General features: G+C 37.8%; 2 protein-coding genes and 1 non-coding gene across 16 annotated transcripts in view; 1 reads left to right on the top strand and 2 right to left on the bottom strand.

Moving 5' to 3' along the window:
* Positions 1-21128, bottom strand: part of LOC117996816 (RNA-binding protein 1-like) — a 411711-nt gene that overhangs the window by 810 nt on the left and 389773 nt on the right. The window contains exons 2-5 of one of the 3 annotated variants that reach the window (XM_069498075.1): positions 4345-4466; positions 3821-4029; positions 2581-2643; positions 255-485 (exon numbers count right to left, since the gene is read on the bottom strand). In XM_069498075.1, coding sequence (XP_069354176.1) covers positions 255-485; positions 2581-2643; positions 3821-4029 — 503 coding nt within the window. In that variant the 5' untranslated portion in view covers positions 4345-4466. Of the gene's footprint in view, positions 1-254; positions 1784-2580; positions 2644-3820; positions 4030-4344; positions 4467-21128 lie in introns of those variants that run through there. The other 2 variants (XM_069498077.1, XM_069498076.1) reach the window with 2 other exon arrangements.
* On the bottom strand, positions 3479-3613 carry LOC117982016 (small nucleolar RNA SNORA53). The gene has a single exon (XR_004673449.1). It is a non-coding gene; the product is annotated as a small nucleolar RNA SNORA53 (small nucleolar RNA).
* sws (patatin like phospholipase domain containing sws) overlaps positions 7183-21128 on the top strand; it is a 49276-nt gene continuing 35330 nt past the window's right edge. For 5 of the 12 annotated variants that reach the window (XR_011238590.1, XM_034985353.2, XM_034985356.2 and 2 more), the window contains exons 1-13: positions 7183-7378; positions 8074-8155; positions 9353-9561; positions 10898-11084; positions 12159-12304; positions 13367-13495; positions 14298-14378; positions 14932-15054; positions 16833-16937; positions 18169-18264; positions 19147-19278; positions 20059-20097; positions 20737-20833. Coding sequence is in view for 11 of the 12 variants with exons in the window: in XM_034985353.2 (XP_034841244.1) it covers positions 7277-7378; positions 8074-8155; positions 9353-9561; positions 10898-11084; positions 12159-12304; positions 13367-13495; positions 14298-14378; positions 14932-15054; positions 16833-16937; positions 18169-18264; positions 19147-19278; positions 20059-20097; positions 20737-20833 (1528 nt within the window). In the remaining variant the exon portion in view is untranslated. The remainder of the gene's footprint in view (positions 7379-8073; positions 8156-9352; positions 9562-10897; positions 11085-12158; positions 12305-13366; positions 13496-14297; positions 14379-14931; positions 15055-16832; positions 16938-18168; positions 18265-19146; positions 19279-20058; positions 20098-20736; positions 20834-21128) is intronic. The other 7 variants (XM_069509907.1, XM_069509905.1, XM_069509906.1 and 4 more) reach the window with 4 other exon arrangements.

Genomic DNA, 21128 nt, shown 5'->3' with positions numbered 1-21128 from the left:
AAAGTGTGTGAAGCCTGCCAATCCGCACTGGGCTAGCGTGGTAGACTATGGCCAAAACCCTTCTCACTCTGAGACCATCGGTCTGTAGTAAGCCAGTGATGGGTTGATCATGACTTCCTTTATAGTGACACATGTACGAATTTAAAATTGGACAGATTTTAAAATCAAGTACGTGTGAATACCTGATGTTAGATGCTCGCACACAAGAAATTTGCTGAGGATTGTTAAGTTATCATGAGCGCAACGATTATTACCTGTTTCTGCTAATAGATCTGCTCCGAAGTCGTGAGAGCGATCTCGACGAGCGTCGTATGGGGCTTTTCTCGGGACTTATGTACCTGTTCTTGCTATCGGATCGGCTGCGGCGGTCCCGCGAGCGCGAGCGGCGCACGGAGGGCGAGCGGCGGCGGACCGACGGCGAGCGGCGCAGCGAAACCGATCGCCCGCGCGAGTACGATCGCCGGCGAGGGCTTCGGCTACGTGTCCTGTGGATTATAGTCACAGCTTATTTACATGCTGGGTCGTTATGTATCAACGTCCATAAATTACGACGAGTATTAATATTATGTATAATAGTTTCTCTCCTGTCATATTCATCCCAATCATGCTCCTAACAAATATTTTGCTTTACTTCATTCAAAAAAGTAGTTCATTCCCATAGTCATGAAATGAAATTTAACATCTCACCAATGTTGATAGAATTCGATCGTCAATATACAATTGAAGTCAAAAGTTCAGCATCACAGATATCACAAATCTACCTCCAAATCTGGCTGTAGATGTATGGACGAATTTTAACTTTAAAACAAGGCAGTTTTAAACTTTTTACTTTTACTTCAACAGCAAAGTGTTTTGACGCTCGGATTACTAACCCCAGCAATCAGTTTTACTTTCTCACACGCTCTCTCCAATTATTATCAAAAAATCCTCCACCATTTTAACGCACGTATTTTATGGACGCCAATTTTATTCTTATGCCATTATTTAACTTATTTAGTAGCACTTCATTGGTTTCGTAGAAATGTTACATTTTTGAGTCAAATGAAACTTTATCATTCAGTTTTAACCATATTCCTTGGGATGTGTAAAGGATACATAATATCAAATTACTACATAAACTGGAACCTACGGTAAACTTTAAATTCCAACAATTCATTATTCAAATAGTCCAAACGAAAATCTATGAATATCATGTGATATTAATTTGTTAACTTTAATACATTATTTTGCTCCAAATGCCTTTCTTGCTTACTAGAATACAGGTATTAAGGTAAGGCAGTGCTAAGTAAAGGATTCAAAAAGTACCGAGACTTGGTGAGCCTTGTAGGTCGTCGACGTTGTGAGGGCTGCTGTGAGGCCGAAGGGGGTTTGTATACCGAGGCGGAGCAAGTTTCAATGTGATCTTCAAATGATGGCTTTAACCGGAAGTTTCGCGAGCGAATTGCGGGTGGTTGTTGTCACAAGTTGAGTATTCGGTGGCCCGGTGACGGCGCGAGTGTGCAGGCGCGAAGCTTCAGGAGTTTGCAATGACAATCAGGATGTAGGTTCCCGACAGTTAGGTCCAGGTGTATTCGGGGCTCAGGATTAGGTGATAGCTGTTAGGAGGACTGATGGGACGCAGTTGGTGAAGGCTTCAGCTGCGCGCAGTAGTTTGGTGAGCCGATCGCTGAGCGGGATGTAGTTGCGAGCGACGGTCGCGGATGTCTTATTGGGCAAGAGGCCGTAGTTGTGGTGAAGAGATGTGGTGAGGTCGTTGGTGTGTTGGTTGGTTGATAAAATGGACCTGCAAACGTTCCAACACCCACCACATTTAGTTTCGCCATGTTTTAGGTTAAACTAATAAACTACAAAAAAATTCATGTTATTCTATTAAAAAAAGCAAACCCTAAATAGTGAACTCTGTAAATTGAATAGGGATGTTGCCAATGTAAAAATAAATTATATTCTATTATTAAATGGGGAGTTTTTCAAAATACTTAAAATGCTACGTGCGTATCCGGTCAAGTGCGAGTCGGACTCGCACATGAAGTGTTCACAGTTCTGTAACATCGTACAAGATATATAACACTATGTTCTATTTATCTACTTTTTTAATTTGCATGGCAGCCATTTTGAAATTTTTTTTATTTGTTGTTATAACGGCAATAGAAATACACACTCTGAAACTTTAAAATTTCTACCTATTACAGTTCATAAGATACAAGCCCACTGACAGACAGACAGATAGACAGCAGAGGCTTAAAAATAGTCCCATTAGCAGGCTTCGTATATGGAACCCACATTCCACTATTTCAAACAAACTTCTACACTAAGGCAGTAAACGCGCGTTTTGATATTTGATGAAGAGCAAAGAGAAAACAACATCCCTATTTAGAGTTTTCAAATCTAATTAAAAAGTCTATTAAAAAAAATATGATGCCAATACTTAGTAAATTAACAGAAATATTGTTTGAATTGGTTTCATAATTCAGTCCATTTATATTAAGTATTGATTATAGTAGTAAATATTATAGTACAGGCATCATACTATGCAATATGAATCTCATGTTGGACACAAGTATAGAAAAAAATCTGAAATACCTGCGATCTCGTCTTGTTCTCCCATTGGACATTTCAACACGAATTCTGGTTCCACAGCAACGTCTGTCAAATTTTTTAAAAATCAAAATGATATTATAACTGCAAAGATTAGTTCATAACAAAATTTTTTGTTTTTAAAATATAATTTTTATTTTTCAGCTAGGAAAATTATTATTGTAATCAAGGGTCAGACCCAATTTGCTCCTAAATAATTCTCCATCTTCTATAGTGATTCCAAAAATAAATATTTCAATCTGACACTGGATTGCCATACACAATCACGTTTACTGGTTAAGAGCGATTACGCACTACACTTCGACCGACATCTGAGTTCTATCCATCATCCTTGAGAATACCAGCGATTATCTACGACATACCTCATAAGCTCCCATACAAAAGAAAAAAGATCATTTTCTCGGACTCGGATCAGCTGTAGTGCGTAACCGCTCTGAGTCTGACACTGACAGCCATACACCGTCAAGTTTACTTTACTGGATGCCACTTCAAGTCTGCTGAAAACTTGTTTGTGTATTGCCAGCGTGAAGGTGTAACATGGTAGTCTTTGTGTTCAAATTGACTACTGGTTTTGGAGTCGTTTTAAGGTGGTTCGATACATCGGGCTGCGAAAATTCAAATTTCATTTTATTTTATTGATTTATTTTATACATGATTAGTCTACTATTTTCGAAAAACTAACTAAAATTTGAATTTTAAAAGAATTTTTGCAGCTGGATCTATCAAACCACCTTAATCACAATAATTCTTAGTAGTAAAGCTGACATGATTTTATGTTTTCTATACAACTGAATTACCTAAACATTATTAAAATAACTCTGGGAGGCAATACTATGATCAACATTATGCACTAGTATCAAGTCAACATATTGATGTAAAAAAAATGTTCCCCAATCCAAGACAAGTGAAATTCACAAGAAAGTCCACATCTCAGTCTCAGTTTGGAGGTACTATGCTCTGGCACACTTATGACTCAAGCATTTCACATTGAAAATGAAATGGATCTAAGGAGCGTGCGAATAGAATTTTTAAAAAATTAAAAGTGTAATAAAGACTTCACTTTCATGCTTCTTTATACTACGGAATAAGAAGAAATTGGCAAAGTGAAATCAAAATGGCGATCCACTATCCAGCAATATGGTGTGGGTAAGGAACTATCGAAATCAATCAATAATTTCTGAAGCTATCATTGATAATGGTACATAAAGTAGGCAAAGTTACTTACGTGCCGTCTAACCCTCGAACTGCATCTTCAGCGTCGCGTGGATCTTCGAATTCTACGAATGCAAAACCGGGGGGATTCCTAGCCACCCACACATTCCTGATACTACCATATTTTGAAAATACTTTCTCAATTTCATACTTTGAAGCGTTCGTACCGAGGTTACCTACGTAAACCTTACAGGAGAGATCCCATTCCCGATAGCGAGACATCTGCAAAAAGGAAAAAATCCACGCGTTAACAAAATGCGACGCCATTTTCGTTGGCGTCCATGAGCTAATTATATGTCTATTATGTGATATGTGACTGTTGAACATTATAATTCTAAAAAAAAAGTTAAAAAAATAGATTATTAATAATAGATAATAAGAAAATAAATTTTGCATGCCCACTGTATGGCGGATTGTAGCTGTAAATAAACCACTGTAACACCATCATTGTACCTGCAATCGTGCAAATAAATGATTTGATTTGATTTAATCTTTAATTTTTTAGAGATTAAATATTTATTAAAACAGAGATATTACCTTGTCTTAATTACAATAAAATGTGAACTTTTATCAATCAATGAAACTCGAATCACTTTTTAAGAATAAATAAAAATCGCCATCAAAAAAGACCTCCACGTCTAACAATTCCTTGAGCTCCTTGAACGGAAAACGGAATGAATGGTGATGATGAATGAGGTTAGACTGTAGACATAGACAGTAGACATGACTACGAATGAATGGAAAATTCTAGATTCTAGAGTGAATGAAATGAATGAAAACGTTGCACCTCAGGGCTCAGATATAATAGGATTGTATGCATTGTATGCATTGTACACGTCTAGATAAGGTGAACCATACAAAGTGACAGCTCTATTTTTTGCGCCCCACCGAGCGTACTGCATAGAGTAAAGTATAAATACATACCTACACTGAATTAAAATTGACACTGAGTCAAAATATGGTCTATTTTAACATTTTAGTTCCGACTATGGCTCACTGCTGCCAAAATAGTGATAATCAAATGGCTTTAAAAACAATGTGAGCGTATTTGGAACTAAAAGTTAGTGATGAGAAATCTGTCAATACGAGAAGCATTTTTGCAAGGTATGTTCGGGGGAGCTCTTCAAATCAGCACAAAAAAATTGATTTTGTATGGAACATCTTATCTAGCGTACTTGGATATACTCATATCTGTGCTCAAGGTATAGAGTATAGACCAAAAGCACAGAATATATTATAATAGTACTACGTAGGTACCAAAAGATACTAAAAATGTCAATTGTTTGCAGTGTTTCCACTTTTAAGGATTTCACCCTATTTTAGGGCGAAACTATTAATGTTGGGTATGGTTTCGGGTGTTTTTTATTTTGATGGGTATTTAAGATAAGTTAAGGTAAAATTTAACTTCAGGTGGAGACCCTATCTTTTTATACCCACCCAATATAAATTTTGTATTTTTTAGATTTATCAAAAGGGATAAGCTCTTTAATGGCGGCTAGAAAAGAGCAAAATAAAAACTTTGGATTCTGCATTTCATAAATTATTACGATTAGCTGCTTTAAGTTATTGGTATGTATATAACTAATTTAACTGGGTGTTAATATTCGTATGGGATAGAAAGTTATGATAATTTGAAAATGATAATCAAAGTCTTTTTAGTTACAAGACCAAATATTTGGGATGGGGATTTAAAAAAAATAGAAATAGTGAGAAAACGAGCAGGCGGGTTGGGATGTTAAGTGATTACCGCTGCCCATGAACATTTGCAACACCAGAGGAACTGCCGATGCGTTACCGGCCTTTTAGTAATTTGTTTCTGGAATTTGAAAGGAAAATGATATTAAAAAATTGAAATAATGTTGTCAAATTATAATTAACGTGAAATGACTGTTACCTATGTACCCTAAGGACCAGGCTGAGGGTTTTGCCATAAACAGCGCAAAGGTTACGCAACATTTTCTACAAGTCGGTTGCGCAGAGTAGCGCAAAACGGTAACGCATGAAAAACGGAATGAATAGGTACTCAAAAACCAAAGAAGAAGATAAAAACCAAAGAGGATAGTTAACCAGATGAAACAAAAAAATAGACTTTTTTCCTGAAGATTTCACTGAACTTTGCAAACTATTCCAAAAGAATACCTTTAAGCCTAGTGTGCATGCACTATTATTCAATAGCGTAAAATAAGTGGCTAACCTTCTACGCCACTGGTATGGCAAAGTGGCATAATGCTGTCTTTGCGCAACCGAGATGTAAATTAAATCAATAATAACTTTTTAAATAAACTATTTTATCAGGCTAACCTACCCTAACTAACTAACAGAAATATCACACGCAGCTTATAAATTCGTGCGCAAAAACTATTAAAGTTTAAATTGTAAACTTTTCTTGAAATCTCAAAAACACACTACACAAAAAAATGAGACACTTCACTTTCGAACACATTTGACATCAAACTGACAAAAATATAGCCTCTAACGCCGTATTGACCACAAAATGGGTATAAAAGGTTGCGTAATAGAAGTAGCGCAAAGAAATTACATTTATAAGTTTTTAAAAATATAGGAAAATTGATGTTTTTACGGAAACGCGCAAATCAAACAGATTAGGTACCAAAAGTATTCTAGTTTTTCTCTTAAAGATGTTCAAACTGCACCCCTACCGAAGCGGATTCGCGTTTTATACAAATTACAAAAACTTCGTCATTTTTGTGAAGTTTATGGACTAATTCAAATATCTTTATAGACCGCGGTTCACCATTTTTTTAGGAAATACGCTGCTGTCATTGAAGATTAGCTATTAGTTCTATACGTATTTAAAAATAAAAGTGCGGAGTGTTAGGTTACCTAAAATGTGGCAAAATCCTTGGCCTGACCCCTAAATTAAAAATAATTATGATCATAGTATAGGAACTAGATCATAGTATAGTTGGGATAGTTCTAATAAGTTTAAGTGATTTGATCAGCTGAGTTTGTTGCGGGCTCTTCTCAAGCCTGGGCGCGCTTGGAACCCTCGTAGCTTTAGTTTTAAGAATTATCACTACGGGGCAGATTCTCTTGTACACAATCTCTAAACTAAACTAAAATGACACGTCTAAATCTATTGCTATCCCTTTCATAATGTTGCTTGCGGAAAAGGATAGCACTAGATTTAGACCTGTTAATTTAGTTTAGTTTAGAGATTGTGTACAAGAGAATCTGCCCCATTATATCATCATCTTACAAATGTTACAACCGACCAACATAAAGTGTAATTTATTACCTATTTTGAATAAAACACTTAATTGATTTTATTTGGGGTAAATCAGAAACTAGGGTAAAACCAAAATCACAAGTGGAAACACTGGTCTGATAGTTTGTCATTTTGAGAATTCTTGATTTGAAGAAACAGCTCAACAGCTGATTGGTGGTCGATTGTGCTTGATGTAAAAAATCTCGATTTTATTGTAATGAAAAGTGAATCAAAACAAAAATGGATGTGGTTGGACTATTAAATAATATAAATGATAAGTCGGATATGTTTGCGGTCAAAACATGGACCTCAGATTGGACGAATAGCTTCCAAGATAATCAAGTGAGTTTGTACCTATTGATTTTCGAACAAAGGATTTTTATTGCCTTGTTTTATTATTTTGAATTAAAATGTTTTCATTGGGGCTTAATTTTTGTTGTTTTTGAGTTTAATAAAGAATTGGTTTAGTTAATTAGTTGAATAATATTTTGGCATAGAATAGAAATTAGTATCCTTGAAATGAATCCGGAAGTACCTACTGTGTTGATCTATAGTCGGATAAGTTTATTGTGTAATTATTCTATTATAATTTACACGTGGTTTTAAGCACTATTACTAACTGTATAGCTATTTGACAATTTGTTTGCACTCATTTAATTGGTACAATAATACAATATTATTATTACATAAAATTATTTATATTACTTATATACTACTTAGAAGGTGCACTGCAGTTTTTATTAAACCCATATCATACCCCTTTGGTTTCTACACAGTATCGTTTGGCAGCACAGCTTTGCTGGTATGGTGCTAATTAGCCACCGCCGCAGCCTCCCATGAGACTTGACTATAGGAAATTGTAAAATTCCTAATTTTCCCTGTCAGGAATCAAACCGGGACCTCCCACTGGTAAGACCATAGCGCTTACCACTGCGCCAGGGAGGTCGTCAAGTCTACTTTCGCCAAGCAAAAGTTCTGGTAACATACAGTAGAAAGATATGGGATATGTTTAGTAATATTGTTTACTTTTGTTCCAGTTACTGTGGTCCTTTTGCGGTTGCCTCCTAGTTTCTCTGTTAGTAGTATTCTTCTACTACTATCGACGATGTCGGACGAAAGGTAAGGGTACAAAATAAAAAAATAGCAGTCTTACTATTTTTTTTCCAAATTATTGACCTGTGCTTGGCTGCAATCACATTGTAGCTATAGTGCATACATTTTGAGAACGCACTCACCATATTTGCGCTATAATCAACCAACCAGATTTTTTTGAAATGACCTGGCAAAATCTAACAAGCTGATTGGTCAAAAACACGCGTGTCCGCTCAGTTTCAGTAAACACGCGTGTCCGCTCAGTTTCAGTGAAAACTCATCTCACTCTTGATTTGAATGTAGGCACCTACTTATGTTAAATACAAAGAAAAGTAAGGTTAAGTCTTCAAAGAGTTTTTATTTGTAAATGTCGAAATGTTTAACTTTTTTAATTGAACTTGTTCCATTTCCACTCTAGATTAATTATTCCGCTAATGTAATCTACATTAACACAATAAAATTGATGGCTGAGGCTAAACCGTGAATTAGTGAAGGTTATCAACGAAAAATTCTTTTTAAAAAGAAAATAATAGACAGTATAAACTAAAAAAGTATAAAACAAATCACCTTGGTTCAATTGGGATGTGGAACCCTTTGAGTGTTTTGGGCACTGGTGGCCCCCCACCACATAAGTTCGGATTATTACACTCCGTTAATTGAAATTGATGTGATTGGCTTAATTTATGGTATTCTTGCTGGAGCTGTGCATTTTAGCCACTAGCGCAGTTTACGAGAGTTTGGAAACTTCTAACAAAAGGTCGAGGCTTCGACTTCACAGGCAGACTCTAGGTAGCCCTATTTTTCTTTGATTTCAAGTACCATAGCCTAATATTTGACATATCGTCGATTCAGGATCAAACCGAAAGTTTCCTCTCCTCAGTCTATTTCACTCTGCCAATAGTGATAATAGTGAGAGAGCGACAATAAATCGGAGGTGATGGCATCGGAATCGGATGGAATCGGCAGAAAGTAATGTACACCGGCCTTTAGAATGACATTTTGACTTTGTAGAGCGTTCTCTCTGTCGCTCATACCTATGTGACGTTTTTTCGGTCTCAACGACAGAGACAATGCTCTACAAATCTGCTATCTCCTTCTGAAGGTCGATGTACATTACTTTCTGCCGCGTATTGTAGCTATCAAAATGCTAGGAGGATGTACAAAATTTTCTCAGATTCAAATCGGACTTGAGCACAAGGGAATGAATGAATCTTTTTTAACCAGAATTATTAGGAGGCACAAACACCACAGCGGCGGGCGAGCCCGCAAAACGATTTCGAAAACGAGACAAAATGCTCTTCTACGGGAGGCGGATGCTGAGGAAGGTCAAATCGATATCCAACTCTGGGCAGGGTCGGAAACGAAGAGCTGTGATGAGGTTCGCTCGTAAGCTGCTGCAGCTAAAGAAAGAGTCTGCTCCTGAACAATTGAAAGTAAGTTATCAGTACCTCAGTACCCTTATTATAAATGCGAAAGTGTGTTTGTTTGTTGGTTTATTGGTTTGTTGGTTTGTTGGTTTGTCCTTCAATCACGTCGCAACGGTGCAACGGATTGACGTCATTTCTTGCATGGGTGTAGATAAAGACCTGGAGAGTGACATAGGCTACTTTTTATCCCGGAAAATCAAAGAGTTCCCACGGGATTTTTAAAAACCTAATTCCACGCAGACGAAGTCGCGGGCATCAGCTAGTAAAGCCATAAAGTTATTTAGAGCAGTTTCTTTAGGTAGGTCATTTCATGTTTTGAGTCAATTGAGAATGCGGCCAAAGGGTAAAGATGGAGTTTTATTGATTATACACATATATTAGGATTTGAGTCCCTTTTATGTACACCTTCCCGTAAAGGCAAATCACTTATACTTAGTTACTTTTTAGAAGGCCAGGCTAATTACATCGGGCAGGGTAGAGACATCGAGATCAGGATACATACTTTTGGGACTTTTGACGTTATAAAACAATGAATAAAATAATAATCATAGCCTCAATAGCTCAACCGGTATAGGAGTGGACTGAAAACCGAAAGGTCGACGGTTCAAATCCGGGCGGTTGCACTATTGTCGTACCTACTCCTAGCACAAGCCTGACGCTTAATTGGAGAGGAAAGGGGAATATTAGTCATTTAATATGGCTAATATTCTTTCAAACAAAAAAAAAATTTTTTTTTATCAAACTTTATATTTAACTTATAATTGCAATATTATAGCCATTCATTAAATCTAAAATAAGAGCAAAACTAGAGTATAGCTTCTACTCTAGTTCAATCCGAAATCAACTCCTGTTCAATGCGTGATCAACAATCAACATGTGTTCGACTCGAGTTCAATTATAATTAAACTCCTGTTCAACGCGTGTACAAATATGTCAAACGGTGTTCAACCCCATGTTCAACGCGTGTTCAACTCGTATTACGAAAAAGAACTTTCCATAGAAAGTTAACTATTGGCACCGATTCCGTTGTCTTTCTCTAAACTAAATTTAGAGTATCAGCATCCTTTTCTTTTTAACAATGCTAAAAAGGGACAGACCATGAACTTTACATTTAAAGACTCTAAATTTTTGTGCACGCTACAAATTTAAACAGTAGGCTCGCGACTGTGCGCTAAAGCGATTTTAGCGCACAGTCGCGAGAAAAGAAGGGTTTAACCATAAAAAATAAAATTGAAAACTGTCAAACTGCGTCTGTCCTTTTCATATTAGTAAGAGTAGTATGCATACTCTAAAATTAGGTTGTGCTCAGAATCAGTACCACTGCCATATTATAATTTCGCAGGTGCTAGAACCGCCTGCAGAGTATCTAGAAGAGGACTTGACGAGCGACGACCGAGTGCCTCCTGACGCGCTGTATATGCTGCACAGCATCAGAGTATTCGGCCACTTTGAAAAGCCAGTGTTCCTGATGTTATGCAAACACACGGAGATATGTAATCTGCCTGCTGGATCCTTTCTTTTTAAAGTCGGTGAGTATGCCAAACAAAGCTTTGAATCATCAGCAGAATCTCTTTATCTCCTTACATTCCTAGAAGACAGACTGACACTCAAGTCTGGCAGACATTCTCGGCGAGAATGTTTTGTCTGTGCCCGTGCGTGACTGTTTAGTCCTGCAAATTGCTATTGCGCTGGAACCATGTCTCATTAACATCGCAATGACGTTATTTTGACGTCAGCCGAAATAAAAATATACCTACCATCAGCTCGAAACTACAGTCTAGTGCTGACGTTCACTAAAATGGCGGGACTAATACGTGCTGTGAACTCCTGGCGGTGTCTGCACGGTTAGTATGAATGCGTTAACGTACACCAGCAATATAACTAACTAGTTTATTCCAGCGACATCCTTATTTTACCCTTTTAGGGGTTGAATTTTCAAAAACTCTTTCTTAACGGAAGTCTACGTCATAATAGCTATGTGCATGCCAGATTTCATCCGTCCAATAGTTTGAGCTGTGCGTTGATAGATCAGTCAGTCAGTCAGCTTTTGCTTCTATATGTACTTTACTTGCTTATGCCCGCGACTTCATCCTCGTGGACTATACAAATTTCAAACCCCTATTTCACCCGCTTAGGGATTGAATTTTGAAAAATCCTTTGCGGATTTAGCTTTTATAGCTCTGCGTACCTAATTTCAACCCGATCCAGTAGTTTGAGCTGTGCGTTGATAGATCAGTCAGTAAGTCAGTAAGTTCGAAATTCTGTGTGAATCGACCTTTAATCCTAACTAGCGACCCGCCCCGGCTTCGCATGGGTGCAAGGTGATTATACTATAGGTACCTATAAACCTTCTTCTTGAATCACTATCAATTGGTAAAATCGCATTAAAATCCGTTTCGTAGTTTAAAAGATCTACGCGTTAATCTATACAGAGAGCGGGAAGCGACTTTATTTTTAACCAACTTCAAAACAAGGAGGAGTTTCTCAATTCGTCGGAATCTTTTTTTTTTCTTATGTATGTTACCGGAGTACTCGAAGACGCCTGGACCGATTTTAAAAATTCTTTTTTGTATACTATGTAGAGAAGTGTCTTTCCATTGCAGGAGACACTGACGAAAACGTGTACGTGGTACAAAACGGTCGAGTCAACGTGTACATCACAAACCAAGACGGCACAAGTCTATCTTTGAAGATCGTTCGAGCGGGAGAGAGTGTCACTTCCCTTCTTAGTTTCACTGATGTTTTGACTGTAAGCTGAACTTATTATTTAACTAGCTGACGCCCGCGACTTCGTACACGTGGATTTTGGTTTTTAAAAATCCCGTGGGAACTATTTGACCTACTACGACCTATGACGTTCACTGCTGGACATAGGTCTCTTGTAGGGACTTCCACATGCCACGGTCTTGCGCCGCCTGAATCCAGCGGCTCCCTGTGACTCGTCTGATGTCGTCCGTCCACCTAGTGGGGGGTCTTCCAATACTGCGTCTTCCGGTGCGAGGTCGCCATTTCAGCACCTTGGGACCCCAACGTCTAGTCTATTGGTTTAACGAACTATGTGCCCTGCCCATTGCTAATTCATTCAGCTAAACTATATCTTTATAATACTCCAGCGGAAAAATAATAATGTAAGAGACTCTGTAAAGAGATTCTTCAAGGTAAAGTGTTATTTTTAATTATTAGTAATTACATCTAGTAGTTATTAAGTATACCGGAATTCAATTATTAGAAATTCTTACAACGCGCAACGTATTTAATATAAAAGGAAATAATCGATAATGTGATTGCTAAAGGTATGAAGTGCATTTTTAAGGTTCCGTAGCCGAATGGCAAAAAACCGAACCCTTATAGATTCGTCATGTCTGTTTGTCCGTCCGTATGTCACAGCCACTTTTTTCCGAAACAATAAGACGAGATATTATAACTGTTTAAACTTGGTAAATAGATATATTCTGTGAACCGCATTAAGATTTTTACACAAAAATAGAAAAAACAACAAATTTTGGGGTTCCCTATACTTAGAACTGAAACTCAAAAAATTTTTTTTTATCAAACCCTTACGTGTATCTATGGATAGGTCTTCAATTTTTTCTAAACTGAATAGTTTGCGCGAGAGACACTTCCAAAGTGGTAAAATGTGTCCCCCCCTGTAACTTCTAAAATAAGAGAATGATAAAACTAAAAAAAATATATGACGTACATTACCATTATCGTGCAAAATGTCGATAAAATACGATTGTAGTACGGAACCCTCAGTGCGCGAGCCTGACTCGCACTTGGTCGGTTTTTTCTATTTCTATTACTTTTTCAGGGTCATTCTCAACCGTACAAAACTGTGAACGCCAAAGCTCTAGAAGACTCCCAAGTGATAAAGCTACCCATGCGAGCTTTCCAGGAAGTTTTCAAGGAATACCCAGACATATTTGTTAGAGTAATACAGGTAAGATTGCTTTTGGTAATATCTAGGGACACGGAGGTACCCTTGCCACACGAGCAGATATAAAGACCAGAGGGGAAGCTTCACACTAGCTCACGCACACCACGACTATGTGCTATGAGTGAGTGAGCCTACAGGCAGCCGCCGCGCTAGTATGAAGCTTCCCCTCTGGTCTATATATCTACTCGTGTGCCCTTGCCAAGTCGAGCATATTTATTACTAGACTAGCTAATGCCATCGACTTCGTCCGCGTGGATATGGCTTTTGAAAAATGCTGTGGGAACTCTTTGATTTTCCAGGATAAAAAGTAGCCTATGTCCTTCCCCAGGATGCAAGCTGTCTCTGTACCACATTACGTCAAAATTGGTTGAACGGGTGGGCCGTGAAAAGCTAGCAGACAGACAGACAGACACACTTTCGCATTTATAATATTAATATGGATTAGCATTTATAGTATTTGTGGTATGGACTATGGAGTAAGGTTTGGTTGTTCATTAATAAAAATTAGTTTGGATTCCATTAATATTGATTACTAGCTTATGCCCGCGAGTACACAAATTTCAAACCCCTATTTTACACCCTCAGGGGTTGAATTTTTAAAAATCCTTTCTTAGCGGATGTCTACGTCATAATAGCTATCTGCATGCAAAATTTCAGCTCGATCTATCCAGTAGTTTGAGCTGTGCGTTGATAGATCAGTTAGTCAGTCAGTCATTCAGTCAGTCAGTCAGTCAGTCATTCAGTCAGTCAGTCAGTCAGTCAGTCAGTCACCTTTTCCTTTTATATATTTAGATTTTGTTCTCAGATAATTATGGTGCGCCTCCAGAGAGTCACATTTACGGCACTTCATCAGTATTTGGGCCTTAGTGCTGAATTGGTTAATCCAGTAAGTATTCAACTTCTATAAGTCATCATCATCATCATCATGATCAACCCATCGCCGGCTCACTACAGAGCACGGGTCTCCTCTCAGAGTGAGAAGAGTTTTGGCCATAGTCTACCACGCTGGGCATGTGCGGATTGGCAGACTTCACACACTTTTGAGAATATTATGGAGAACTCTCAGGCACGCAGGTTTCCTCACAACGTTTTCCTTCACCGCATTTGAATGTTTAAAATGCACATATGTATTGAAATTATTGAAAATTGGCTTACACAATAATCTGATTGGTGGAACCTTCACTGCGTGTATAATGCGTACAAAATGAGATCTCACTCGCTATTTTAACTTTATGTCAATTGTTATGTCAAAAGTACGAATGTAGTCCTTATTTCAAAGGTGAACCGTATTTTTGACATGACAGTTGACACAGAGTTAAAATGGCGAGTGAGTTCTCATTTTGTACGGACTATACGCACCTATACTGGTGCGTCCGAGTACACTGTGAGACCTCATAGTAAATACTGTGTTTAGTGAACCATTTATGTTTGTGGCGTAGGGCAAAGAGAAACGTCGTCCCATGACAATGGCATCTCCGGGCAAGTCGGGCAAACTTGTGGTGGACTGCGGCACGTCCATGCACTCGCCGCACCACAGCGAGCGGAACCTGCTCGACCACGCGGTAAGTCATCAATCAATCAAGCAATCAGTCAGTCAGTCAATCTACGAATAACAATATGTTAAGAAATTATAACAGACTAGCTTATGCCCGCGACTTCGTCCGCGTGGACTTCATAAATTTCAAACCCCTATTTCACCCCCTTAGGGGTTGAATTTTCCAAAATCCTTTCTTAGCGGATGCCTACGTCATAATAGCTATCTGCATGCCAAATTTCAGCCCGATCCGTCCAGTAGTTTGAGCTGTGCGTTGATAGATCACTCAGTCAGTCAGTCAGTCAGCCACCTTTTCCTTTTTTTTATATATATATATATAAGTAATAATAGATAATTCAATTGTAATTTAAGTCAGTAAGTTAGTTTTATTTTTTATTTTTTTGCATGCTATAATATGGCTATTTATGGTGAAACTTTAATAACTGTAACATCTGTATATACATACCCACATGTGCAATAAAGAATGTTTGATTTGATTTGAAATTATAAATATCATCATCATCATCATGATCAACTCATCATCGGCTCACTACAGAGCGCGGGTCTCCTCTCAGAGTGAGAAGGGTTTTGGCCATAGTCTACCACGCTGGCCATGTGCGGATTGGTAGACTTCACACACCTTTGAGAACATTATGGAGAACTCTCAGGCATGCAGGTTTACTCACGATGTTTTCCTTCACCGTTAAAGCAAGTGATATTTAATTAAATAAAACGCACATAATTCCGAAAAGTTAGAGGTGCGTGCCCGGGATCGAACCCCCGACCTCTGATTAGAAGGCGGACGTCCTAACCACTAGGCTATCACTGCTTCATATTATTATATTATAAATATACGAGTGGATAATACTGGCTGGCTGGAATCATGTGATTAGTCGAAGTGAGTCCGACTAGCTTCAAACCCATCCTGGGCCTTTCTCGGTGAGACTCAGCTCGCGACGCGGCACGAATGAGACCGCATTTGCTTGGGCTGCGTCCAGCACGGACTGCTGTGAGAAGGGCTGAGGATCAAGCTGCTTGACGCTTGCATCAAGCAACTTGATGCGCCCGTCAAGCATCTTGACCAAGCAAACGGTACTTTTCTCATATCTCGCGTCAAGCAAAAATATAAAATCGCATGAATCACCGTCAAACATGTAAGGAACGCGACAGGTTAAAATGGTAATCGGGGAGGGTTCCGTGCACACCCGCACACCCCCCGCGGGGGCGTCCCCTCGCCTCATACCCCGATTGCGATCTCAACCTGTCGCGGACTATAAATGCTTGACTCAAGCATCAAGCAAACATTGTAAAAGGTCTAAATATTTTAGCGTTTAAACTACCGTGAGTGATTTCCATTATAAATAATATCTGTCCCGGCTGTACTCACGTGTTTAGTTGACGTTAGCCCGACTAGTTTCGAACCCATCCGGTGTCGTTTTTAAGGGAGTTGTGAGCGTGGCTAGCCACCCTCACAACGGGCTCTACGGGCAGCGGCACGTGCGGCCCGCAGTCTAAACCGCGGCGCGTGCGCGAACTGACTCACTTGAAAAAGGACCCCGGATGGGTTCGAAACTAGTCGGACTAACGTCGACTAAACACGTGAGTACAGCCGGGACAGATTTTATATATAACGGTCTAAATACTTGGCTCATGCAAAAACTTACGTCCTTAACGTCAAGCCGCTTGACCATCTCGAAAGTTCTTTAAACACGACGCACTAACTAAAGCATGTTGTTTTTTGAAGTATCCTAAACAATGTAAATACCGCCTCTAACATGTAAAGCATGTAAGCCGTGTCCCCAACAGCAGGAAGGCTACCAGGCCTCGTCGCCCGTCCACATCGCCGGCAGGAAGCCGCGCCCGGACATGGTGCCAGACATTACGTCTAACACGCCACAGAGCACGCCGCAGGTGAGTCTACTAACAGACGTTTTTTTTTTTGAGTTTTGTACTAATAAAGATACTCGTCAAACTCGGTTACAAAATACAAATACAGTCCGACAAGGTTCTTTTGTCACTTGAATGACATGGACAGGGGGGCGCTGCTGGAGAACAAAGGCTTAGACTATTCAAACAAGAACAAAGGGCAAATTGACGGCAACGTTAGTTCCGATTTTCGCCACGCGCCTTGAAAAGAGCCTTGTCGCACTGTAATGTGGCTTATCCAGCATTTGAAAACTAGTCAAATCAGTAACTTTTTTCAAACTTCAAAACGCGCGATTAGTATGCGAGCTTCTATGAATGGTATGTGACGTCACAATCATTTGACGTTCTTTTTTGTAAAATGGTGTTTACACTTAAAACTAACAAAGGACGTGTATTTTACGTATTTTGGAAGACCCCCTATTCAATAATCGCTGAGAAATAATTTATTTTTGACGTAGAGAAATACCCAATTCTGTTGTACACAATCTCTAAAGTTTTTTTTAGAATTTATAGACTAGCGCTTGGCTGCAATCAGACCTGGTGGCAAGTGATGATGTAGCCTAAGATGGAGGGCGCTTGCCTAGAAGATGCCTATTCACTCATGACTTTAATTTAAATGGCACGTCTAAATCTTCATTATGAAAGGGATAGCAATATATTTAGATCCGCCATTTTAAGTTTAGGGATTGTGTAAAACAGAACGACAATATTGGTACTGATTCTGAACACAACAAAATTTTAGAGTGTTCACATCCTCTTCTTACTAATGTAATGTGAAAAGGACAGACACAACTTGACAATTAAGTTAAATTTAGCGCTGTTAAACCTCGTGACTTTAGCTACCAGTGCTCTAAAATTTAGAGTCTTTCAATGTGAATTTCATGTTCTGTCCTCTTTTAGCAATATTAAAAAGAAAAAATGCAGATACTCTAAATTTAGTTTAGAGAAAGACAACAGAATTGGCGCCAATATTCTTTTAGTTTAAAGGCATATTACAACAAAAGTGTCAAATACAAAAATTTCACTGACAATAGGGTGAAAAAGCCGACATAAAGCCGAAAATTGTGGCTAAATTTGTCGTACACATTGTAAATGTGTTGCTATTCTTCTCATATTGCTTCCTGTAGAAAAGGATAGCACGAGAACTAGATCTGTCAGCTTAGGGCCGATTTTTCAATAACCGAATTTTCACCTTTTTTTAATCTTTTTATTCCAGCAACAACCGGACGTTCAACCAACATCGTCCTTCCAGAGACCCAAAGAAGGATCGTCTTTCAAGAAGCACAATAACACAGATAATTTAGATGAACAGGTAATCTAATTATTTCTACCCGTGTTCTTTTTAGGGTTCCGTACCTCAAAAAGAAAAACGGAACCCTTATAGGATCATTTTGTTGTCTGTCTGTCAAGAAACCTACAGGGTACTTCCCGTTGACCTAGAATCATGAAATTTGACAGGTCGGTAGATCTTATAGCTGACATTCGGGGAAAAATCTGAAAACCGAGAATTTGTGGTCACTTCACACAAAAAAAATTAAATTGTGGTCATAAACTAATAATTAGTATTTTCAATTTTCTAAGTAAGATAACTATATCAAGCGGGGTATCATATGAAAGGTCTTTACCTGTGCATTCTAAACCAGATTTTTATTTATTTTTATGCATCATAGTTTTTGATTTATCATGCAGAATGTCGATAAAATACGATTGTAATACGGAACCCTCAGTGCGCGAGCCTGACTCGCACTTGGCCGGTTTTTTCATACCTCTACCCTTTTTAAAATTATTAAAGTTAGGCCTTGACTGCAATCTCAACAAACGATGGTGATGATCCCTGATTAACCTCTTATATTCAATACCGAACGACTTCTACTATTATTATGTCACAGTTAAAACCCGTTTTAGCTAGGAAAACCTAGTTCTAACTAGAAACCTATGTTATAACTAGTTTCAATTAGTATAAACTAGAGCCCAGAATTAATTCTGCCTTGGATGTTTTTGTATCGTGCGAAGCCAGAATAAAGTCTTGAATGAAGCAAACCAACAATGTTGAGAGGAATGAAGGGGCAGCCGCAGCAGGTAGGTGAAGCTGAATGAAAGGACAACAACCAGCACAATTTGTACTTCAGAAAATTTTACCTTACTTTTTTTTCTTTCATTTCAATAATATGCTATGAAGAATTTTTTCCAACAGGCTCTTATACAAATAGCGACAGATGCCTTCGTCAAGGAATTGGGTCTAGAAAACGACGAGATTCTCAAAGGAACCGTTCAAGTGAGGGATCTCCCGGCCGGTACATATATCATGAAGGAGGAAAGCCATAAGGCAAGTTTAAATTAAGTTTAAAAAAAACATAAGTTTTTAATTTTTTTTGGATTAATATTGGATTTGTTGGTATTGAATAAGTAAAATTATTTATGAGCCGTCTCTCTCTATAAAATATTTTATTATTATTGTATATACCTACATTTATTCTAACTCTATTCTGTTAAAATAGTTTAATTATAATTTTAAGTAATCTCTTTTGGCCTTCTGTTATACCTAGATTTAAATTTAAATAATAATTATGTATTTACGCTGTTGATTACTTTCAAATAAACAAAAATAAAAAAATAAAAATAAGCTATTTTGCAAAATATAATATATAATTTGCTAAAAGATGAGCGAGCAGTTTTAAAGGAACTAAATGCGTTTGAAATTTTTTGTATAGAGGCTAGAGGAGGCATGGAACACAAAATCATATTTTTGAATCCTTTGAATGCAATAATATTTGGGGTCATTTTGTCGAAAGTTCGGGTTTGTTATTGTATTTGTTCCTAATCTAAATATACAACTTTTACACACACGTGACGCAATTTTGAGAAAAAAAAAAACCAAAACTGCAATGCTATTCCAACAGTTTTCAAACCCCGGCTTACAGGCGGATATTTCTGATACGTCATACGATATAGTACAAAATAGCCCTTATCATAACTTTTTAGACATGTCAGTTAAGTTTAAATACGAATATATTGACCTATTTTCTTCTAATATTATTCTTTATATAGTTTTGTAAAAAGTTTCCTGATAATCATGATTAACATATTTCTTCGATTCCTCCAAAAGCTATATTACAGTATCAAGGGTGAACCAGAAATTGTTCAGGTAGCTATATGTATTTTGAGTGAATTTCCAAGAGTGGTGTGTGAATCTTTATTTCCGTTCATTTGTGTAAGTTTCAAGTATAAGTTAACATTTGTTTCCCATAAACATTAGTTATCGACATTTTCAAATTGATAAAATTTGTACAATATTTTTTTATGTTATCATTAAACCCACTCTTGTTAATATTTTATTAAAACGACCATTTCAGTAAATTTGATTTTAAAATTAGATCCATTAGTCAATAATAGTAAAATTTGAAAGATTTTCCTAAACCCGACGGCTAAACTAAATGCCTAAATCGACGTCAATCGAACAATCGTCATGATTGATTGATGTGTCCATCAAAAGTTCCTACTACATTAATTCAATCTGCTCGATTGCTCGATATTTGTCGATTTTTTATCGATTTATTATCATTCGATGAGGCTTTTGAGGCTTGCGTGTCAACTTGTCTGTCCACAAACGAACGACCGACAGTCTATCATCGCTCGACGATGGATCGATTATTTATCGTCCGGTATTTTGCGATCTTTCAAACGCACCAGAGCACTGATTCGCCGATTATCGCCGATCGAAGTCGAATAATGCGTGCGATTAGACATCATTTCGGTATATTAATACCTATTTTGTATTCCTTAGGACGTAGCTCTTGTATACCTTCTGTCGGGAGCCCTGCTCGTGTCGCAGAAGGTCGCAGAAGGGGAGGGAGAAGTCCACATGTTCACTGCATACCCTGGTAAGATTTTCGAAAATAAACATTGTAAGTAATACGGTATTTGACAACTAGTCAAAGTCAGTAACTTTTTATCAAACGTCAAAATGCGCACTTAGTATACGATATTTTATGAAATACTGGAATGTGACGTCACGTCTTAATGACGTACTTTTTTAGTTCAATCGATAGTTTAAAATATTTATTACACTTAAAACTAATAAAGATTTACGTATTTTGGAAGACCCTCTATTTAATAATCACTGAGAAATAATTTATTTTTGATGTAGTCAAATACCCAATTATACTCCAAAACTGA

The sequence above is a fragment of the Maniola hyperantus genome, chromosome 4 (assembly GCF_902806685.2).
Source record: "Maniola hyperantus chromosome 4, iAphHyp1.2, whole genome shotgun sequence".
NCBI classification, from domain to species: domain Eukaryota; kingdom Metazoa; phylum Arthropoda; class Insecta; order Lepidoptera; family Nymphalidae; genus Maniola; species Maniola hyperantus.
The sequence above is the reverse complement of the archived record's forward strand: the minus strand, read 5'-3'. Positions and strand labels throughout refer to the sequence as shown.